General features: G+C 35.5%; 1 protein-coding gene across 3 annotated transcripts in view; it reads right to left on the reverse strand.

The window, feature by feature from the left end:
- Positions 1–17,569: 17,569 nt before the first annotated feature.
- Positions 17,570–25,084, reverse strand: part of VTA1 (vesicle trafficking 1) — a 37,476-nt gene continuing 29,961 nt past the window's right edge. For all 3 annotated transcript variants that reach the window (XM_002197932.6, XM_030268106.4, XM_030268107.4), the window contains exon 8: positions 17,570–18,732. In XM_002197932.6, the coding sequence (XP_002197968.4) occupies positions 18,587–18,732 (146 nt within the window). In that variant the 3' untranslated portion in view covers positions 17,570–18,586. The remainder of the gene's footprint in view (positions 18,733–25,084) is intronic.

The following is a 25,084-nucleotide window of genomic DNA, read 5'->3' on the forward strand; positions in this document are numbered from 1 at the left end:
AATTAGAAAAAGACTAAAGCATTTGAAAATTCTTTGCCCTTGCTAAGGTTGTCTGCTTTGAGCAATGGTGCAACCTTCAATTTCTTCCTCCAGGTTTTCAGGCCTGAGACAGTCTGGACAAGACAAGAAGTTAAGATGGTCTCTTTTCTGCCTTCGAGCTGCAGCCCCCTCAAGAAACCCCATGGCTTTTACATATGCATCTGTATGATCAAAAATTCAGATTTTTTGTTGTTGTTGTTATTTTTCAGTATCTGAAAGCATTAGTGGGACACTGTCTTTACTGTCCACAGATCTTTCCAGGAGAGTGGAATGGCAGACATGTTCATACAATCTTCCACTCCATGGTTCAAGAAATTAGAGCTGTTTTTTTTCAATGAAAGTCTGTATTACCCTTCCTTCTAGGCTAAACTATTGGTGTTGTCTATTGACTATTGAGATAAATTTTCTTGACTGTTGCTCCAGTTTAGGTGACTTGCGGAAGAGCTTCTAAAACTTTTGGGCTTCCTTCCAAAATATTTTTTACTTTGTCAGATGACAAACTAGAACATGGGAAACAGAAAATTTACTTGACTTTATCCTGGCAGTGTAAGAAATTATGTTTTTGGTTTTATCTGTTGTGTGCCAAGATTCTGCCTTCTATCTGAATGTATTTGTCAGCAGGACCCAAAGTTCACAACACAACCCTCCCCTCATTATGAGCGACAAAATGCATCTGAGTGTGGTAGGGATGAGCATTCCTATCTTGTCTTTTACCAGCCATATCAGCAAGAACTCTCCCTCCAACTTTAATTGGAGATAAATTAATGATATAGTGGAGAAATATCTCAGGTTTCCATTATGCAAAGTGGTAGCCTGTTAATAATCAGGTTTCCAGCTGAAGGATGGTGGAACCAACAAGCAAATGCTTAGAGACTACATTTTCCCACAGAGCAGATATACATCTAATAAAATGTGTGAAATACAGCAAGGATGAGATAATTAATAAATTTGTAACACAAATAGTTTTCTCTGCAATAAATGTAAATACCACTGAAAGACAGGGTGAGAATATGCCAGAATAAACCTAATTGTTTTTGATAGATACTTCCAGACTGTTTCATCTCTGCTGCATTGTATTTCCAGCACACTTCTGGTAAGTTAAAGTCCTCAACTACCCCTCTGTTCATAAAACTAAAAAAAAAAAGCGCCAATATATTACTGTTCAGATTTAGAATTTAAGTTTTTAATTCTCCCCTAAAATGGCCCTGTGTGATGGGCCATTTTTAATTTACCAACATTACAGAGTCATGTGAAACAATTGATTAAGTGTACTTCATTAGTCAAGCATCAAGCTCTTAAAGGTGACAGTATTTCACTTTGTAATAGATTAAAATATATTTGTCAAATATAACGTTTGCAAGTAAGTAGCTATAATTTTCTGTCCATGTTTGGAGCCTTCCTTGACTTTCTTTCTCCTCATTGCTCCAAGTCATTCCTTTCTCTTATTTGTGTTTCTTTCCCTGTTGCACATGAGAATTTTTCCATGATTGGGAATACCTGGTGCAGTCTATTTCATAGATGCATGTACTGCTTGGCTTCCATTAGAAATATAATTTATGGAGGATAGAGCAATATTTAATTATGTTATTGATTTAATTGCACTCCACTGGACACATGGGATCCATGTGCACATCTCGGTTTTCATTTAGTTCTTTGTTTTATTGTAAAAGACATTTATTTGGCTAGATGCAACTATCAATCTATATACCAGTTCATTTATTTGGTAGCTGCAAATTTAAGATACTACACAGTATTATTCTTTAAGATTTGATGGAAAAAAAAAAAAGAGGGAAATTAAATATAAAGATAATTCCAGAAGTAAAGAACACTCAAAAGGAGGAAAAAAAAAAAAAAGAAAAAAAGATTGTTGCATGTCATCAACTGAGACAACAGGTGAATCATACCCTAGCACACACCTGCTAATGCTGAAATAGTGTACACCCACCTGGAGGGAAGGCTCCCTCCAGATGTTAGTAAAAAAGCCTATTGATGCTCCGAAAAGGTTATTGATGTAACTGCTTACATAGTTTTGTCAAAACCCGGAATCATACGCAGATGACACTAAGGTGTCACTGAATGCTATTATCAAATACTATCTGAACTACACAAATCAGCTACTGAATTACTGGATTTGATGTAGCAATTAGTCAATAAAATCCAGAGCCAGGACAACAGATACACTGGTGTGTGTATCCTCACAATATTAAACTGTATGTAAAGCAAGGATACTTGAAAGAGAAGGCTGTGCTATTGTCTGTCATTAACAAGGCTATGATTGTTAGAGGCCTCAGCACCAAGATTTAATTAAATGAATACAAATACAGACTGAATACAGGCAGTCCCACAATAGGAAGAGACTTAGGGAGCAGCATAGAGGCAGTTTTAAGGAAAGACTTACTTTTCTTGCCTAATTTACTATTTCCAGTTATTGCTTACAAATCTTTCATGTCAGAGCATTGCTGTTAATGAAAGTATTTGTGTTTACTGCTTTTTAAAGTTTCCTCGGAAACTAACACATTATTTATCTTCTCTAGAACTAATAACTATAGCATTAATATCCTGGTTATAAAGAGATGGCTGCAGTCTAGACAAAGCCAGTTTAAACTCAACTTTAGTTCAATGAACAACAAATAAAGGCTAAAAGTGCAATTAAGAGAATCAGACTATGCTGAAAAGTAAAGCATGTCTTTAAACACCCTTAACAAGTACAGCTGAGAAGTGTAAATGTAGCAGAAATATGGGCAGATTATTTTGTTAGTTTGGTTTGATTTGTTGGTTTTTTATTTTGTTAAACTCTTCTATCTTCCCCATTTCTTCAGGTAACAGTCAAATTATTATTCAAATTATTAATTAAGATCCATCTTTTCTCACTTAAAAAAAAGAAAATAAAAATATTTTGCACTCGAATTAATTACATTCTATGCCTAACAGGTATTCAGGCACCTCTTGCAGACTGCATACTGCTTCAGCAAAATTTCCAGATTCAAACTTCATTTCTGATGGCATGCATATTACCTGGGACGGAAGATTAGAAATGTGGTTCCAGAAATTTCACCTTTCTGGGATAAAGCTAGCTGTGACAGATATATGTTACTACCTCTATATAGAGATGCAAACTAGAAGGCAGTGAGGAAAATACAGTGCAGCTTGAGATGGGAGTACATTGAGTGAAATTTGCTACATAGGCTCACTTGGCTTCAGTGAAGCTGTGTGGAATTTCTGCCGCACAGTGTTTGAAAATTGTGTTTGCATTTAGCCATAGTGTATCTGTAGGATAAAGAAATTACATTTATTACAATTATTAGTTTAGCACAAGTTCCACATCAGTATTGAAATACAAAAGCTGATAAATTCTCTTCTTCCTTCAAGACACAGTTATTTTAAAATAACCTTATCTAAAGTGCAGGAAATCCACAGGAATAATTTACTTTTAAAATACCTTAATAAAAAAACCCTACTTGTTACATTTCAGCTAGAGATCTACTACAGAAGTATCTCTGATACCAAATACTTCTCTACACATGATTTGTTAAAAATGTTTTTGCACACACTTTTGAAAAACAGGAAATATGGGCAGCTAAACTGAATTTGGTATGGCTCCAAAGGTGCTTCAGTGCACATTAGTTTCAAAATTGAACAATTACTGTGTAGCAGCAAAAATGCCATTTTGATCTGAGGGGAAGAAACAGAGCATGATCAGTGACTAAAGTTTATTTGCTAGTAGAAAATGCAGATTTAGTGTCACAGAAATAATATTCCTAAAATAAGCTTTTCTTCAGTAAAAGGCATCACCAAAATGCTTAATTTGACAGACAAAGGAGTAATTGAGGACACTGTTACTTCACTGTTAAGAGAATCAGTCTAATTTACTGATTTAAGCATAATCTGAATACTTAAACAGTAACACACAGATAACAGTATTTTCATAAACCCTGGTCCAGGAAGCACCATAAACAACTTGCTGCAACCACTTGCAGTACTGCTGGCAGTGAGGCACCCCAACACAGGCTGCTGCTGCTCTACCACTCATTAGCCCAGACCAGGAGAGATAACCAGCCATGCTGAAACCCAAGCTGCCAGTTTTGTGTTAGAAGTATTAAAGTAACTTAGACCATGGTTACTTTTGCTGCAATAATGCCCCTCACTTGAAGCTATTAAAAAATACGCCCTTGCTTTGCACATGGAAACAAAGCGCTCTCTTCTGGCTTTATCAGTTGGTCTAAATATTTGGGATTTCAACAGTATGGGGAGTGGGAAAATGATATTTACACTACCCACCTTTAAGCACTTAACGTACTTCCTTCCCCCTCCTTGTCTCCAGTGTCTGCCAGGTTTACATTTGCCACAGCTATAGCACTTCTGTCTCCTCTGGGAACAGAACACCAGAAATGGAGTATCGCCTCTAGCTTTGTGATAAGTGGCAAGGAAACAGGATGTAAATTCACATGACAAGTACTCACTTAATAATTTCTCATAAATGATAGTCCTATTATATTTGATACTAAACAGGGAAAATGTGTGTACAAACAGAGCCATTAATCTATTTCAAGTCATCTGTAGAGCAATACTGTAAGGATCAGGTTCTCATTACTTAATTGATTTTTATTGTCCACACGCTTGTGCAAGATTATGGTGTAAGATGACAACATCAACAGTTCTGGTGAAACAACTGAAGAGGGATATCAGAGAATACCACTATGCAAGGAATTTATCCACAGAAAGCTATCGGTGCCACCAAAACTATCACTGAGATAAGGAATGTTAATATTAAACCTGGAGGCTACCTTTGGAATGGACAGTGTTTGATCAGTAACTACAAAGACACCAAAGTTTACAAATACATTTCTTTCCCTAAATTCTACACACTTACAACTCCAGTTCTCATAGACCACACATAGGTGAAGCTTCCTCATTTTGTCTTAAAATCTGTAGAGGTACATGAGATTTGGTCCACGGACCAGCCTGGGCAGACAGGTAATTTAAACTGAACTGGAATCTGCCTGGTATTTTGTAAACGGAGAAGCTTTAATAGTACATATCAGGGAAATGCAAATATTTAGCTTCTCTGTGGGCATTTTAGAATGGATTATGATGATTCTAAAGCTTTATTCTATATTGTATCATACTTTCATATATGCAACAATTAACTCTACTACTTGGATATAAGATGAGGTGGAAATATGAACTATGACAAAAATGAGTCTTTAATTCTTTATAGACATTTGGTGAAAACGTGCCATAAATTTCATGCAGCCCCATACTGTGTTCCATCAGCACAATTCACATTATGGCCTCACAATTTATCATTTTCTTACACATCTAGTAAGTTTAATAGTCTGACCTAATGACATGCCACTAAAGCCAACTCTCTCCAGTGAAAACAATAATGAAATTTTTTAGTCATAGAAGAGAGAAACTGCTTGACAATTAAAACTCCCACTTATCTGGTGTGCTTCAAAGTTACTGTTACACTGCCTGTTTTCATTTTCAGATTATGTGTCAGTGTATCTCTCCAGAATTTGTGTGTTAAAAAGACACAATGTTAATATTGTCATTCTAGAGAGTTAAAGAAGTATCATCTGAAATTCCTTATCTCACTTGGACAATTAATTGTTCCTATTACACTCATTTACTTGTTTACACACTCTTTATTTTTAATTTTGATAATTTCCACTGTGTATGGTAGTATACAGCCTTAATTTGTGTCAATGTGCTCAGCCAGGTCTAAAGCACAGCTAAAACTCAAAACAAGAGCATAGTCGCAGTATGAAATTAGAAGAACAAACACTAATGAAGAGTTGGTTTAGGCTTTGAGAAATAACTATATTCATTTATATTCATTTAATTCCAGGAATTGATAACTTGGTCTTTAACACAGTTGTGCCAGGTTTATTAAAAAAAATAGATTTATAAAGCACCTTTTAACTGGACACAAATCTCATGCTATGGTTGTTGCTCAAATGGTAAGGACATGGTTTAGTGATGGACTTCGGCTGTGCTGGGTTAACAATTCTATGATCTGTGATTCTCTTCTAACATTTGGATAACTCCAATGCCATGAGGAACAAGCTGTGTGTGTTCTGTACAGTCCCCTAGAAATTATGAGTTTTTAGACATGTTTCTGTAATGTTTAGTATCCATGACAGGTTATGTAAAATAGAATTTACCCAGATATCCTGCCCTCAAAAAACTCAGAGGAAATATATTGTTCCCAGTTTGTTTTCCTTCTTCACCACTGACATAATTTGTGTCTAAATTACTGCATTAGTATACTGGAGAATCAAAGGTTCTGCATTTATATAAAACGCATATTAGAACATAAATATTTGTCCATGCTTAGTGATCCCTCTTTTCTGGAGACAAATTAACATAATCTTTTGTACACCAATGCCATGTTCCTATGGTAATACAGTAAAATATACTAGAACTTTACCATTAATAAATTTTATGATTAATAAATTGTATCAGGTGAAGCAAGAAGCACTTGATTGCTGAATCTTTTATGAATTTGGTTCCCTTCAATAGAAACTTTTCTTGACATTTAGCAGTTTCATTAAGCTTGTGCTACAGAAAATAAAAAACATGCTTAAGAGATGAAGGGTCAGTACTTGAATGAGAATTTACCAGTAAAATAAAATATAAACTTTAAATATTATAATATAGGTCCATCACAGAAACAAAGTAAAGGGTAGATTTTTTTTATTTTCTCTTGGTGCTAGTTCCATGTTAGTGATCATTTGTAAAGTAATCACATAAAAACGCACAGGTCTCCCTTTAGAAGTTCAGATCCTTTATGAAGGCAGGAAAGTCAAAGCTCTGTCTGATCCTCTTCTCTGCATGCCTCCCAGTTTTGCCAAGGAAGCAGTACAGCATAACTGTTGACTCCAAATCGGCAAGAGTAGGAAGTTTAATTAGTCTGCAAAGGGATGGACATTCCTTTGTAGTCTTACAGTGGATACACTTCAACACAGTTGTACACTCAACATTTTTTAAAAAGGGAGCTTTGTAAAATTTTGGCATGCTTACATCCTGTTTCTTTTGCAATGCATCATACTGTGGCCAGAAGCACAGCTATTGTATATCCATCAGAGCAACTTCCAAGATTAAATTAATACATACTTAAATCTTATTTTGTTTTCAAAATAGCACTCCAATTTGAAAGAAATGAGTCCAAACTAAAGACAAAAAAAACCCCAAACCAAACCAAAAATCCCAAAACATAAAAGCAACACACCTGTTTAATAGATAAACACTCTAGAAAGCAAGCTGCAGTTATGTAGGGTAGTAACAGTCAGAGCTATGCAAAACTCAGGGATGCTGCTTGATACAAAGGCCTGCTTTCAACTCCCTCCTTGGTTAATGGGGTTTGTAACCTCAGGTTTTGCTATCCAAGAATCTTCTAAAAGAAATCAAAATCCAATCAAAATGGAATCTGCACAACAAAATACCAATTCTTGCTCTTTCCCCCTAAACTAGTCTTGGCTCACTGGAATGTCATTTTGGCAAATTTAGTGAAGTTTCACATCCCAAACTGTAATTAGAGAAAATAAACAATGATATCTTAAGAAATAATATTCTCTTAAGAAATAATATTTTCAAAATTATAGTGGAAGGAACAACTGAAAAAATAGTATTGGCCAATGTGGAATAAGGCTATATTAAAAAAAAAAATCATAATCAGTGAAGCAATTTTCTCCTTGCAGTTTACCAATTGCCTGTTTTGTATAAGATGCTCAAGAAAAATACAGTAAAGAGAAAAACAGAAAAATCACCTTTGGTGACTTTTAATCACTCCAGCAAGAGCTAGGCTGCTTTGAGTAAGAATGCCTGTCTGCAAAAAAAAGTGAGTAGTGGAAACGTGTATCCAAATAAAATAAACCCAGGAAATTCTGGAGCATGCCAATGTCATGGCACAAGTAGAACACTGCATTCTCCCAAGTGTCCAAATAGGGTTATGTCAACCCCTATCAGTTACAACTTCCATTCTCAAGCAAGTCTCAGAAATGGCAAATACAGGTATAGGTACAAATGTGACAGAGAAAAATACATATTTCTTTTTATACCTTGTTTTCCACAGATACCAGACCCTGGTATTGTAAAGGAAATGGTCCAAATCCTAACAATCATTGATGACAGTTGGTCTTTCTAGACTTTGAACCTGTCATAAAAGATTTGGAATCACAGTTTTATAGCTAAAGTCTTCACAACAAATTAAGTCTTGAAACTCTGAACTGATATTTAAGAGTATGTTTTTGTTTTAATCATTTTTGCTTTCACTTAAACCAATCTGGATAGAAGTTCCCCAGCATCCTCAAATTATACCCCCCCGCCCCATCCTTTTCCTCTCTTCTCTTTTACATGCTCTGCAATCACATATCACCAAAGAATATCTGTCCCTTCTCCATGAACCCACCATTCCTGCAGCAGTTACAGGGCTTCAAAGAAATCACACTTGCAGCTACGCAAAAACCAACACAAATTTGTATGAATGTGCTCCACCTCAAGAGAATACACCAAGTTATTCACCAGCCAACTCACACAATTGTTACAACACAATGTTAGTAAAAGAACCCCTACTGACAAGTCTGAAGTACTTGCCATTCCTGTTGCCGCACTGTAGGGGTGGGATTTGGTTGCTTTCAAATTGTTTGTGACTTGTTCATGACATATGGCAACAAACACACTGGCTACATGCATGGAACAGCAATTGAAAGCAGTCAGACATTGGTAAACAGAATAGGAAGAATAATTTTTATTCCACATAAATGCTCATTCTGCATGATCTCCACAGAGAAGTCCACATACTTACTGAAAGTCCTGATTTTGTCCCCATGGAAGTGCTAATTTCATCATTTAAGTTAAAGATCCCTATGGCTCTAGATTTCTCCTCCCATATGCAGAAAATTTGACACCTAGACACTAAATTAGATATGACAGAATCAGACATTACTAAGACAGAGACCAATGTTCAAACATTGAAATTTATTAGTTTTCATTCAGAATTGGACCAAGTAATTATCTTCTCTCCCTGCCTAGTTTAATGACACTAACCAAAATCTGTGGTGCCGGGAAAGGGGATCACTGAAGAAATGCTTATCTGCATTTAACAGCTGAATGCTTGCAACAAATTCCAATGTGATCATTGGCTTGTTTGTGAATGCCACAACACAGGTTATGAACCTGCATTTAATGGCAAGTGTAGCATTTAAAAAAATGCCAGATAGAAATGGATGTACTATGTTTGAATGTTTATGAAGCAAATAATCAATCTGCACCAACACTTCCTAAATGTTTTACTTTGCCTCTACCTTAAAATACAATTTTAAGTACACCAGTAATTAGTTGAGAACATTAAGTTAGTAATGAATTAAAAACTGAATAAAAAAGGTATGTGCAAATCTCTCATTCTGGACAATCAAATGAATAAACAGTGTAATCCACTATGAAAATTATTTGAAGAATGAGTGAATTGCATTGGTATAGTTTCCCCTCCTACTTCCAGCCTCTCTTATATTCTACTACTGTGAGACTTCAGAAACATAAAGCTTAGGTTTCAGCTAGACCTTGCCAGAGAGAAATATTAATTACATAAAAAAACTCCTAAAATGAAGCACATACTCCCACACAGAATAAAACCAGAATCTCACAGTATTGAAACAAGCATACATGTCTCCCCAAACACTTACAGCAAAAAAGATATAGGCAGTTACATTTTCAACATTTTTTATTTTAGAATGTGGGCTAATTTTTCTTTTCTTCCATACACTTCTGTGCGGAAATTCTTGTGTGAGATGTGCTTTCCATATAAAGTCCTTTTATTGGGCACTACCAGAGCATAGCTGGAAAAAAGGATGACTATGAGAAGTCCCCCTAAATTTTCTATCATTTTATATTTTGCATGTACATTAAGTTTGTCATTTACATTGCATCTTCATGAACAGGATCTGCTGTGGTCGTTTTAGTAATGACATATGATGAGCCACTGATTCTGTTAGCAAGTTACAAGGGAATGGGACTCTCGTGGGAGGAGTTCTAGCAGACAAACAAAAAACTGTTTCGTATTTTCAGACATATCTAAAGTTACCAGGTGTCAAACACTGGAGATAAATGGCACACAAAATTACATTAGATCAAAGTCACAACACACAGAAAATTAACAACTGCTTAGTGAATTGCACTCAACAAAAAGATCATTTTTAGTATTATTTAGAGTGCAGGGAAGTCCCCTAGTGACAACAAGTGTCAAGCAGCTATCCTTATGAAAATGACCACTTCACAGATGCTAAAAATTCCTCACTGCGTGATAAATTTTCTTCAGGAATTAGGATGCACACAGAGTAGACATTAATGCATGTGCCCTGGTAATCTCCTGAGAAGCCCAAGGAATCGCATGAAAATTGCTCTGTGCCAAATTCCAGAAGAAATTATTTAGCGAGTCTTCAAATGTTACCAAGTGGTTGACAGGTCCTACTAAACAAAGCTACTCAGTTCAGCAGTAGACATGGTTCATGTCTGGTCACATGAACAAAACAAGCCTCTTTTGGACTCTTTTGTACTCTTTTGTACTTTTTGTTTAAATTCTTGGTTTTCTGAGTATTTTGAAGTTAGCCACCCAATGAGACCCAGTCAGCAGGACCTTTGCTTTGGAGTGATGATGAAGGAACCTACCAAGATACAGACTGATAAAACATATTATCCTTGCAAAGTACTTCTGCCTACTTCTGCCACTTAATGCCAAAATTTTAAGAAACTACTTTAAATCTAAGCCTTAATAGAGAGTTTCAGAAAAATAGCTGAAAAAAAATCAGTATAAAGATTATGAGATTAGAGCATCAACTCTGGAGAGCTGTCAGCATATCACACCTGGATCCACTAATTCCATTGCTATTGTTCTCATATTTTACTCAACATAAGCAAAGCTTTCTGAACACTGCAAACACTTATGTACATGAGCACTCTTACTGCCTTACTAAGACCATTCCAATGGATAGAGTTACTCAGGCAAGTAAGTGTAGGATGAAGGCCAGATGTGTGTGGTTTCTGTTGCCAAAAGCTGTTGAGCTGAAGTGCAGCAGTTATGAGTACCTCTTTTACAAACACAGAATTAGTATTGACACTGAATAAAGTATTTTTTTCCCAAGACTGTGCAGATACACTTGATAAACTTCAGAACAAAAGAAATATTGCTGTTTTTGACAACAGCTTACAGAGATTTCAGTATGGGCTCCTTCCTACAAAGCTGAATTGAAACCAGGAGATATAGACTCTATCTTGAGCAGTGCCATTTCTTAACAGTATGCTATACATAACAATCTTTGAAAAGCTTTTCACACTGCAAATTGGAAAGGTGTTTGCATTGAGAAGTATGCCAACTGTGGGTATTCTTTCACAGTCACAAGCAAATGCACATTAGGTATTGAATTAATACAATCTATAAATATCTCTTCATTCTACTCACGGTTATCCATAAAAATGCTTACAATCCATTGTAGCAAACATTAGTCCTAATACAGATAAAATTATGGGGAAAATATTTTCCCACTGCAAAACACTGGGAGAAATCAGGTCATCACGATGTCTCCAGTTCTGCAATACCTTTTACAAAAGTAACATCTCCAGGTATTCTGGAAGATGGGCCATTATTCAGGGCCTAGCAAAAGCTAGAAAAACCTTCCCAAAAGCCTTGACAAATCAAAAGTTTAACTCTAGAATAATTTCAGTCTTGCAATCCACGAGTTTATCAAGATGTCTTAAAATAAATGCTTTATCATTAACACCTTAAGAAAGCCATTCTGTACCCATGGTTAATCTTTTTTCAATTAACAGGATTTGTATCATCTCAGTAGCCCCACTTTGCATCTTGTACTGGTAAGTAACTTTCATCAACAATGATCAGAATCAAACCCACCAAGTGACAATGTACTTTTTGTACTGATATAATCTCATCAAATGCATACTAAATTCACATTATGAATAACATTGTTTCTGTTTCCAGTATCCTAATTTTTGTTTAAAAATACACTGTCTTGTTAGAACCCAAGAAAATTACATTGTGTTTTGTGTTTTCAGTTTCACTCCATTCTAATCCTTTAGTTAAAATCACAGAATTTTCCCCAGTTCTCTGCAGGTCTTGCAAAACTTCCCCAACTTCATCTCATTCACAAATTATGTCTGACTTAGACGGTGACCTCAACCTAAGTCACTGGTATGTGAAAGAGGATGTGCCCCTAGGCTGATCTCTCTGATTTTGATTCTGAAAATAATTTAGAATTTACTGCAATCTCTTTTTCCACCAGCTTTAATCTGTTTTTCAATTTTCATGTTAATCTATTTCCATTCAATATTTTTAGAGCCTTATGTCAAGCATTACTTCATTTTAAGTAAATTAAATTAATTGTGTTCATTTTCTAAAAACTCAGTGTCCCAAACCTCTTAGGATGAGGGGAAGAATGAAAGGGCAAGAAGGAAATATACTATATACTATCACATGCATGTTTGAACTTTCAAGGCTTTTGTTCACCCTCTGAAGTAATATCTTGCTTAGTCTTGTGGTTGAAATAGAAGGTCTAAAGTTGATCACAGCTTTTTTTTTTTTTTTTAATATAATTGTTTAATTCCATTAGCGATTCTTCTTACTGCATTTATAGTTATTTCAGTATTGTAGAACAGAGGTTATTTTGGACTTCTGATAAATTAAACATTTTAAGATTTGCATTAGATGCTACTATATATATTCCTGCTTGTCATTTACAACTGCAATGTTTCCATATCTCAAATCTTCTAACTTCTGCCCATGGTTTCCTAAATTATCCTATCAAGTTTTTTTCCATTTCTTCTTCTAGTGGGTTGACTTTGGCAAGACATCAGGTGTCCACCAAGCCACTCTATCACTCCCCTTCCCAGTGTGACAGGGGAGAGAAAATAAGATGGAAAACAACTAGTGGGTTGAGATAAAGAAAAAAAAAATCAACAAAACCAAACCAAGCAAAAAAACACCAGCTCTCTGCCTTGCCTAGAAATTCTATTTATTTGGGGAACTTATTATAATGATCAGCTGTTCTCCTCGTTACTTGTCAGAATTACAAATAATAATAAGATTAAACCTAAATAATCTCATTTTGCAGATGGGCTATTTAAGGCAAAAGAAAGTTTATAATTGCATGAACTACTTAGATTAGTTTGTTGGGCTCTGACTTGTGAAATAGCTCTGAGTAGAGTTAATTTCCATATATCCTTCTTTAGATGTTGTAGTCATACTGCTGCCAAAGAGACTCTGAAGCTCTTCAAAGAAGGGAAGTACAATGACTACCTCTTTCTTTACAGCACATACCAGCTAAAACCCAGACCAGATAATCTTCGCAAATTACCCAAGAATGCCTAAACATGTGGGCTATCACTCAGACTTAGCATTGTAGCAAACTACAGCAATCAGACTCAGCATTGTATTAAACGACAGCAACCTCCTCCCAGCTATGGGAACACCACAGATTAAACAGAGACACTGAAAATGGGGAAGCAAATCAAAACAGGAAGAAAGCACAAAATCAGAATATAGCATTTTAAGGCAAACAGACCTCTGTAGTTCTCTGCAGGTACTAGGCATTAACTTATGCAATTTCTCAAGATCTCCAAAAGGGCACATTAAGTCAATTTTAATTACTTACTAAATATTACATATTTAACAAGCACAGATTCTTAGGATGAGAGGATCTACTCTCCATTTTCAGAATGCTGTCAACTTGTATTTCTTTTTGCTTCCCTTTTGCAGCTAAGCTTAAGATTCTGCTATCATTTTGTCAACTAGGTTAACTTTCTCCTGTGCTGTAACTCACATTTGTTCCAGTCTGTATTTAAAAAAAGTTATGGTTTTTTTCCTCTGTCATTCTAGTGCTCCTTTCCACCTCTCCTATCCCCCTGTAATCTTCTACCTTAAGATCCAGCACTTTTTCTCTTCACTTTCAAGGTTCTAAAGAGATCAGATAACCTCATTACAGTCACTGTTCTGCTCCCATTCCATGTGGGATTTTAAGTATTTCTTGTTTTATTCTGCAATCACTTCAGTGCCCCCTCTCATTCTGTGAAGAATGAAATTTTTCTCCCCTGGCATATGCCTTCCCTCTTTCAAGTTTGTTTTAAATGCTCTTTTAAGTAAGTTTCCTATTCTGAGATCATTTAGGGCATTACAACAGTGTCTATAATCAGACTATTCCAATATTCTTGTAAGCCAAGGAGAGCTCTGCTGGCAGCACTATACTCTTTTCTTGATTGATAGTGAAATATCTAATGGAAATTCGCGTTTTGTCCAGTTCTCTTGTTACTACAGCTGTGCATTGAAAGGTGATAATGCAGTAAGAAAAAAGTATTGCTCCTTTTCCCAACAAACTTGGTTAAAATTCCAACATTTAAAAATAGATACTGAGGTGATTGTGAAAAACAGTTGCTGTCAGAACCAGGACGCTTTGGTGGTTTAGAAACTTGGCATAAAAGCCTAAGTTTTCCTAGCCCAGTTATCCTGGCTCAGGCTCCAATTCCATAAACAGCCCAACAAAGGATATTGTAAAAGTACGCAAGAATTACACTTTATATAAGCATGGGCACTTTCCAATCTCAATCAAAACATTAGCACAAAGACTTTAAAATAACAGAAACTACATTTGAGCTTTTGTAAATTTAACTTCTGAATTTGTGTTCTCATTCTTTTTGTACTGGGCTCCTATTTTACCCATGAAAAAAAGAAATTGACATGAAAAGAAGTTGACATGAACAAGAAGAAAAACAACGATCATTCATTTGGAATACCACACAATTAAATGCTAACTTTTGGTCCTATGTATGCTAGTACGTTTAAAACCTCACATTAAGAACAACATTTGTCAGCAGTATCTATATATATATTTGTATCTGACATTTTCCCAATACTTGTAAAGAAGGTAATAATCGTTTTTTTGAAAGGCATTCCTATGGCTCACCATTGAATTTACATGCATTATATAATACATGCACTGATGTGTCTGAACACAAACCACCTCTACCCCCCAGTTCTGCTTCAGGCAGGAAGTTTCTCTGCTATTAGTTTCTCATAGGTGAGTATTACACAGTCTCAAATACTAGTGTTACAATCACATTCTGGAATGTGATCATACTGAAGTCTGTGCTTCTGGAACTTTACTTACAAAGGACACTATTAAATATTCCCCCTGAAATTACTTCAAAAATTTGAGAACACTGCTTCCACTATTAGTCAATCCAATTAATTTGAAAAAACTTTCATGTTTCATAAAGGATGACCTCCTCCGCAATGCATTTTTTAAAGACTTCTGCAGGAATCCTGAAGTATAATATGGAACTTTCCCTGGAGAGAAATGAAAATAGAAAAAAACTGCAAAAAATAAAGCCTTTTAAGCAACAGATACTGAACAGATTGACTAAAATTCTAGCTTAAATAAGCAGCAAAACTGAACATGGAATACCTGATAAAAATCTGACAGATGCCTCTTTCTCCTTTCTTAAGCAAGACTAAGGACACTGAGAACTCACAATCCAAAGGAGAATGGCAAACAAATATGTAAGTGGCAGTCAGACTGAAAAGCAGAGTTGTTAACTGCAGCATGGAACAAAATCAGCACTCTGTTTAATGCTGTACTTCTTTGTATAGGGAAGCAGTTGAGAGAACCTATGTGTTTTTACTTTATCACTCAGAATGCCTGTAAAATGAACTAGTCAACACTTAAAAACTCACACAACATTTAACAATGGGGCCATAAATTTCAGTGCCTGCCACAAATTCCAATTTGGAATAGTTATAGCCTATGTACCTATATTCCCCTGACATTTTCAAATATATACAATATTTGAACTGTTCTGCAACACTGGTTTGTACTTTTGGGCTATCTGCAGTAGTTAAAGCTGTCCCAGAGGCTATACTTAATGGAATGGAAATGCTTTGCTGTAATTTACTTTAGGCATCAGTTTAGATAATAGGCATCAGTTTAGAAATATTCAGCCTGTTACATAAAAAATCAGCACCTTAAAGATGGGGTTTAAAACATGGTTTTATGAGCTGTTACAAAACTTCCCAATTAAGAAATAAATTATTACAGCAAAATTATTTTATGGAAAATAAATTCAATAGGTTATGTCAGCCCACATAACCTATTGAATTTATTTTCCATAAAATGATTGAAAATAAATGCAATAGGTTATGTGGTCTGAAGGTTGGTATTAGGATATGTTCCATTTTACATGAAATTTTGTATAGTAAGTCTTCTAAAATTAATTTATTCATTTATTTCCAGAAAGAATGTCTTGCTAGCTTCTCTAAGAAATGTTTAAACTCTTGTGTTACCGTTTTCATCTTCATTCCCCTCAGAAACACTTACTTTAATTCTTTTCTAGGCAGAAGAAGATAGCAGATAGCAGATGGGCAAATGATCAAACAAACTGCTTATGGGCTTATGGCTTTTGCATTGCTTATCACTTTTTTACTGATGATTCCCTGGTTTCCTAGAGGAACCAACAGGTACAATATAGTAATGGCCAATAGAAAATATTTTATACACTTTAAGAAATACTTACATTTTCATTTTCAAGCATAGTTATGTATTCCATTTCAGATCATTTAATTATAAAAAACCCCAACAACTTGAATTCAAAAGCTTCAAATCAATACAACATTATACCTTATTTATTTTCGCATGTAATACAAAAGCCCCAAAGTTCTTTTTTATTATTTTATAAATAGAAATAGGAAAACTGAACTTATGGGGGTTGAAGCTGGTTTTAAAAATAGTAGTATGATCCTGAAATGAAAGAAACTTCTGACAATTATATAGCAATGCTATATATACTTTATAGTAATGCTACAGGGTAAACCAACAACCATATACGCAGAAGACTTTGCAGTAATTAATACTGAAGTGAGAGATCTATCTTGCATGAAACACTGTACAAAATACAGACTTACTGCTCAGGTCTGTACAGCATTACTGTCAAAAAACTTTCAGATAGTTTTATTCTAAATTTCCCCAAGCGATTAAAATCTAACCCAAGTCACTGTCCAGATTAGCACGCTATACCACATCAGAAAGCAACACAAAAATTACCACATTTTATCTAGTAAGTCTCAGTCAACTACAGTGCCTAAGCATACGTTTAAGTTTCATATTATCCATGTGAAATCTGCTGTCAAAGACACTACACACGTTAAGGGATACGACCAGCTAAACTTTAATTCATGCTTATGTTTTATTTTCTTTTCCTCATCTTTTTGCTTTGAATATAAGACTTGTTTTAGTCACTCCAAAGCAGTGCAGCTATAAATAACACGGATTTGATCCAGCAGCTTGGAAAGACAGAGAGATCAGATAAAATGCCATTAAGATTATTACATATATCAGACATGCTTTATGGTGTACTCAATTATTATGTCATGTCAGTTAAAAGATTGCATATTCTTTCTTTTAAACAGCATGGGGGGGGTTTTAAGAATGAAGAGCTCTATAATTGCAGTAGACCTCATGAAGACTCAAAATTCAGTTTCCAAGATATTTTAATTAAATCTCAAGTCCAAAAAGTCTTCACAACAAAGCAGACAGGAAAAATATTAGTTGGAAATACAAAGCTCTATGACACTAATACCAGATACAAACCTATAGTGTTTTAGTGGCTGAAGAACAGGCATTTTTCCAGCCTCTTAAAAAGATAGAACAGTTTTGTTCTTTTAGTAAGTCTTCCTGAAAGTTCAAATTATTTAGAATCTCTGCCTCCAGTTTTAGGATCACTGTTGATAAATATTAGTATTTTCTCTTAATTACCCATACAGATACATAAAATTCTAAGTGTTCAGAAGGAGCAAGAACCCATAATCAAGAATACATGTAGTAGTCCATACACCTGTAGGGTATTAAATTGGAACACCATCAAAATTACTCCCTCTGAAGTACCAAGAGATGTTTTTTTCCAGCACATTTTCAAATTACATACAAATGTCCTCAAGACTGCCTCAACTTAGACTTATGTCTCAGATAATACAAATACTGAAATAATTTATGTATAGAAAAGTCCTTCCCAGTGTGGACTTGTCAACCTTCTCACATTAGGCCTCTAATTTCAGGAGGAAAGCACTCATTCATTTTAGTTACCATTTTAAAGCTATTATACCTATTAAATAATTGTTTGCAATAATAAACTGGGATAAAGAATTTTAACAGAACATCCTAATTCTCAAGTTTTTTACAGTGAGCATTTTCCAATTCTAATAATCGGAATATTGCAAAATGAATTCTAACTCTTGAGTGGTGTTCACAGTACTGTCTTCGATATTTTGCATACATCATGCCACTGCATTCATGTTTCAAGCTCCACTGTCTGTAAAATGAAAACAGAGATTTAGACTGTACCATTAATTGCTAATCTGACACTGAAGCAGTGGTTTCATAGTCATGAGTGATGGGATTGACAATTTCTGTGTAACTCCACTTCCCTAACAGGTACAGTAATAAACTGTTAGTTCTTTAGCCGAAAGACATGAATCTGTTCGATTAAAGCTTCATTCTCTCCCTGTAATGAGTAACTTGAGGGCCTTCTGTAGATTTTGCACAGCAGTGCTCACATCTTCATACTGCAATGCACTGCCAGCATATTTGCAATATTTTTGAGCTCTGGCAAAGTCCTCTGGAGTCAAGCGGACTTCTCCTGCAAAAACATAAGTATTACAAAGTTACTACAAAGGAAATCCGACTTAAGCTTCCTTTCTTATGATTTTTATGTTTTACTGATGCTTGTGGCAATATTATGAAAACCAGGCTAATATTTGTGGTAAAATTATGAAGACCAAGCTACAGTATTTCTTCTGTTCTGCTCTGTTCTCTTTTCTTTCCATTCATATAAAGCTTAACTTCTTTGCTATTGAAAAATGTGAGGACCTTTCTAAAGACTGGTATTTGCATGACCCAGTGCCTTTCAAAAGTAAGCCAATACCTTTGAGAAAGATTTGTTCTTCATCTAAGACAGTAAAGGAGAGCTTTTATATGACATTAAGTTAGCCGTAATCATGTTACAACCTGCAAGAAACAAGGACAGTGCTTTTTGTGTTTACAGCATAATTACTCTGCTTTCTTTCACAAATAATTCCTTCTCAACTGGAATAACTTTTCAGAATATGGAAGCATTTCTCACTGGCATGTTTTCACACATTTTATGTTTCTGTTTTTCCAAACAATTTTTGTTTCCAATTTTATGTAAGATGACTGAAAACAAGATTGAGGTCATGAAATGTACCCATTTTTGTAATACTGGATAACACTGGCCAGAAATATTCCCATAATATAATATAAACCAAATATTACTTATTAATCAGAGTATTTTCTTGCCGTAAATTAAAACTTTAGGAATTCTGTAGTGCTCAAACACATGCATTAAGTCTTGGAGAAGACATAGCAGGGACTTAAGCCCTAACCGGTGGAAGATTTTATATGTGAATAGTGTCACTGATGTGGGTGCAAAATAAAGCAGAGCTGTGCTACTGTACCTCCTTCCACCCACAAATCCACTGGGAGTTTTAAAGCTAATCCCATGCCACTCCAATGATGGACAAATTTATATATGTCCAAATACGGACAAATTATAAAATTTTTACTCAGGTTCTTTCACAACAAATTGTAAATGATGGATTTCTATGGGCAGAGATAAATAATTATATAAAACACTAAAGATTATGTATACATTTAATAACTTCCCACACAATATGGTATAAGCACTGAATAGATTTCACAGTTTGAGAGAAAATGTGCTTTTAAATGCACCATACATTTTACATAAAATTTAGTTAAACAAAGATTTAGCTCTTGAAGTACATTTTACTCTTAAGTAACTACATGAACATACATAAAGACATTTTTTTATGGCACAATTTCCATCAGCTGGATAATTTCTTTCAAAATAGAACTGTTATCAATACTGTGAGAATGTTTACTAAAGAATCTCTATTCTTATCAAAAAACGTCTATTATATTTGCTTTTCCTTCCCCCAGTCTTACTATTTAAGAACAGCTTTTGAACAAATAAAAAAGAAAACTGGGAATATTAAAAAATTAGACTGGTCTGCTGGTTTTCAAAACAACCCTACCCAAATTAAATCAGAAGGGTAAGCACTCTGAGGGTTAATTTCATAATTTTTAAAAATATGCTCTAGAACTCTACTTTCAATAAATAAATATAACCATTGAGGGACATAAAAACTTGGTGGGCTCATTATGATTGCAACGTATATTAGTTTTATGCTTAGTAAGTAAAGCCACATTAAATCCCTTAAAATACATACACATGTGAGTAAATACACGAGGGAGTGCACAAACACACGCACACACCTTGGGTATTTTGTACCTCAGGAAAATCACAGACTAAAAGCATCTGGGGTCAATCTGTGACCACATTACTGAACATCTTTAAGAAATTAAAAAGACCAAGTTTCCCTCAAAGTAGCTTTATGCTATGATGCCAAAAGAAACTACAAAATCATTCTTTAAAAACTGGCCAAGGCATCAGTCCAGTATTCAAATAATTTATTGGAAGCAAGCCTAAATTCACCCGTCTAATCTTATTTTTACAGTATGAGCTCTATTAATGTTTTGCTGGCATAAAGCCTTATTTATTATGAAATCTACCTCAGATGCTATTATGACATAATGTGAGGGAAAAAAATTATTAGTTTTAAATTTATAAACCAAAGTTTATACAGTAAGAGGGTTGATCTTTTGATGTGCTCTGTAGCCTGAGCTCCTATTGAAGCCAACACCTCACAATGGAAAAGCAAAATAGAAACAAACCAGCTCTGTGTTCTGAAGTTTTACAAATAACATAAAACTTAACTGCAATGACTACTTACATCAAAGGTATAATCACAAAAGTTATTAACCTACTTCAATTTACATATTGAAAGGTCAAGCAGTTTACGAGGAAATGCCCCGGGGGTCCTGGTGGGTACTGATCTGCCCATGAGCCAATAATCCGCCTTTGTGGCCAGAGTGACAATGGCATCCTGTCCTGCATTAGGAAGAGCATTGCCAGCAGGTGGATGTGATCCTGCCCCTTTCAGCCACATCTTGAGTGCCATGCCCAGTTCTGGGTTCCTCAGCACAAGAGAGACAGACTGACATCCTGGAGACAGTTCAGCAAAGGGCCACAAAGAGGACTAAGGGCATGGAGCACGAGAAACATGCAAGAAGGCTGGGACTGTTCAGCCTAGAGAAGAGAGAGCTCAGGGGTATCTTATATCAAGTATATAAATACCTGAAGGGAGTGTATTAAAAGGACAGAGCCAGGCTTTTTTCAGTGATGCCCAGTAACAAGACCAGAGGCTGAAACACAGGAGGATCTTGTCTGAACATCAGGAAATAGTTTTACTCTGAGGGTGACCAAAGTCTGGGACAGGTTGCCCAGAGAGGTTGTGCTGTCTGTCCCTGGAGAGATTCAAAACCTATTTTTTGAACTACCAGTAACATTTTTTCTCAAACTTCTTCAATGCAGGAAATTAAACCACAGGGAGAGTGCACAGACAGGGGGAGACACAGAGGACATGGTCCCAAGTGACTGGTTGTACATGACCCTTCCTTGAGCAGAAGGGTTGGACCATGTCCTGAAGTCCTTTCCAACCTCAAGTATCCAGTGACTCTTTGCCCTAAAAAAGCCCAACAACACTGAGATACAAAAGGTGCACTGTATTTATTCTGAAATAAACCTGCTTCCTCTGGTAATCTGAAATTTTTAGGACTGTAGTTATATTAGTGGAACATAACAGGAATATGGAATCTGTAACAACAAGCATGATTCTTTGAGAAACACAAAGTGAAACTGATTTGACAAGAGCTGCTGAAATAATTTTGGGAAAAAAGAACAGTTTTAGAATGAAAGTAATGTGCATTTTACATAGATATATATTTTCCTTTAAATAATTAAATAATCCTTTTCTACCCTTCAGATATTTTTCCTTTTTTACAGTGCCCAAATATAAGGCAGATGATTTAAGAACATTTCAATCATACAAACTGGTGCATAAAAACAGAGATGGAAAAGGTAACAAATGGTTTTTGAAACATGATACTCTTTTTACCATTAAATCACTTGAAATATTTGAAATATAAGTACTCAAGGATTTATTTTTAAGATCATGAAAAGCACATTCAATGTCAAATTATTATTTCTACTTTGTGTGTAGAATATCAAACATTATACATACAACTACAATGGACAAATGCCTTCTTTATACTATGCCACCTGTGGAAGGGACCATATGGCAACATAAGATGATCTTGTAAAATCTGTATAGCACAACTATGAATGCCTTTAGTGTTAGCAAAATCTAGGGGTAATAAATTTTTAAGACAACTACACCAGAGAAGTGCACACACATGTAGACAAAGTTGCTGCATAATTCTACATTCTGTTGACAGACACGTTAACTTGTGCTTAAATGAAAAACTTTGATACTTTCAAAAGTCAGTGTTAAACTCTGAAACCTGTTCCCACAGGACAGGACAACTACTGAAAGATTTATGCTAACTAAAAATCAAAGAACCCTATTCCTTTAACTTCTTTTGATAAAATATGCTGCTCCTCTCTATAAAAATTTTTTCTCCCATAACAGCATTAATCAGGCTTCCCCCATATTATGGGAAGCAAAGCATTTATCTTTAAAATATACATTTCATCTTACTACAAGAAAGAGTCTTGCAGGAATATGTGGAATATCCTGTTTGTCTATGCCTATACTACCATATTCAACATTGCCAAGAAAGGCTTCTCAGCACTCAAACTTGATTGTCTGCAGTGTCAAACTGCTGGAACAGATTCCAGTATGGTTTTGGCCCATGCAAACTAGCACTTTCCCAAACAATTCCTGGGCATGACTTGTGGTCAGAGCAAGCTACAGACCATTCAATATGAGCAGTCTTAACAAGCTACCTTGTTTAGTTTTAGAAGTTGAATAATATTAATGTGAGAGGTTCTGTGCCAGCTGTTCTCTGTGCCAAATGTTTGCAAGCATGTATAATTTGCTAGCATGGACACAGGCATGATGTCTAAATCCTGGAACAAATGTATCTTGCACTTGCACTCTGTGGACCTACTGGATGGAGGGCAACACTGATCCCTCCTTCCCGTGCAAAGGAAACCTCAGTTGCACAGGAATGGTACACACCTCAATACACAGCAAGGATCTAGCCCAGATATGTATATTGCAGCTCAGGAATAGGGAAGGGCTCATGGCTCCCACAGTTTTGTACATCCACTAACAGATACAGGCATTTTTCCATCTAGTTATGGGTTAGAGGACAAAGCTGCTGTTGGCATAGAAAAGACCCCTCAGCAGTGCAAGAAGAATGTGCAAGACAGTGACAGGCAAGGACATTGCTGTCACTCTCTCAAGTTTCTAAACTCCACACATGCAAAGAAAACTGTCACTGTACCTCTGCTGACACATCCCCTGCACTCTGAGACTCCTGCATAATTGACAGTGTTTTCTAAGCTTTCAATCCAAGAACCTGTATGACCTTTACCATTTCTTTGCATGCACTTCTGCAGCACTCCCTTATAAGAATGTAATACTTTGAGCTGTTACAAGACCCAAACTTGTAGTAACACAACAGATGTGCAGAGGAGGAATGCAGGCATGCAAATACTTAGGTTAGATCAAGTTAAGAGATTTATCATGGTGCTTAGCAAGGGTCTTAATCTCTTAATTACACAATACTACTTATCAAGCATTCTCATAAACACACTTAATTCCTTCTTATTTATTTACTTATTAAATCAGGTTATCTCAGATAGGCGGTAAAAGGGAGCAATGCACTCACACTGTTCAGATATCGAATAATGGAACATCGTAAACTTAAAAAAAGTTTAAGTTTCAGTCAAAATTATGACATTTTTGACAACCAGAAACAAACATTCAAACCAAGAAACAACGATGATTAAAATTTTCAGAGTAGTTACCATAAAACTGGTACAATGACTGTCTAGAAGATCATGATAAGCTAGTTAAACATGAAACCTTTTCTTCCAAACACAACAAAATTTGCCTTCCAACTAGCAGTTACTATGACAAGGCTTAAGTAAAGCTTTGAGCCATTTCAGTTGAGGAGCTACCAAAACCTCCACAGCACTCCCCAAAACTCAAAAACTCTCACCAAGTTAGAATGTTACAGCTACAGGTCTGAGGTGTTGTTTACAATGAAATGAGTTACTGCCTCATGAGACATTAGTGCCACCTCAGCTGGCCAGGGCATGGTGCTAATAACGCCAAGGTTGTGGGGCTGATCCCTGCAGGGGCCATTCACTTCACAGTTGGACTCAATCCTTCTGGGTCCCTTCCAGCTCGACTGTCCTGTGATTCTGTGATTACAGTAATATGCCAGAAAAACTGCAGTGCCTATAGCACCATTTGCTCTTCAAGAGAATACTAAAGGTTAATATGTCTCTCAATGGCAAATTTTGCTATTTTAAGACATCTTCTGTAAAAATGGCTAATATATTAGAATGGAAATATCCTTAAGCATTTTTTATGCCAGCAGATCAAAAACAAGTATTGAATTCCTCCTGTAGCATTTGACTGAAGCAAAAATGCTTTTTCAGTAAAGCTATTTTAACACACACACAGTCTACAACAACATAATAAAGTAACTGAGTATCTGTAAGTCATAAAATAAAAGAACATACCTATCTACACTTTGTAGTCATAACAGGCAATGTTTTACTGTTGTTAGTACTAGAACTTAATATAGCAATTATGTACAGTATTGTATACTAATATATACTATCAGCTTTCTCTGATGAGGATAAACTGTAGGGGAGAATATGAACAGATTTTCTACCAGGACTCTCAGACCTCCTCCTCATTCAACATCCATGTTACACTGCCAACAAAAATTTGATTATTACAAACAGATGTAATTTAAGGGGTTTTTTTACACTCTTTTCTCTTTTCCATGGACAGTAAAATTCTTAGAAAACAGCTAACTCTTTGTCCACATGTAGATTAGTGTTCAAATGA

This window comes from Taeniopygia guttata, chromosome 3 (assembly GCF_048771995.1).
Source record: "Taeniopygia guttata chromosome 3, bTaeGut7.mat, whole genome shotgun sequence".
NCBI lineage: Eukaryota > Metazoa > Chordata > Aves > Passeriformes > Estrildidae > Taeniopygia > Taeniopygia guttata.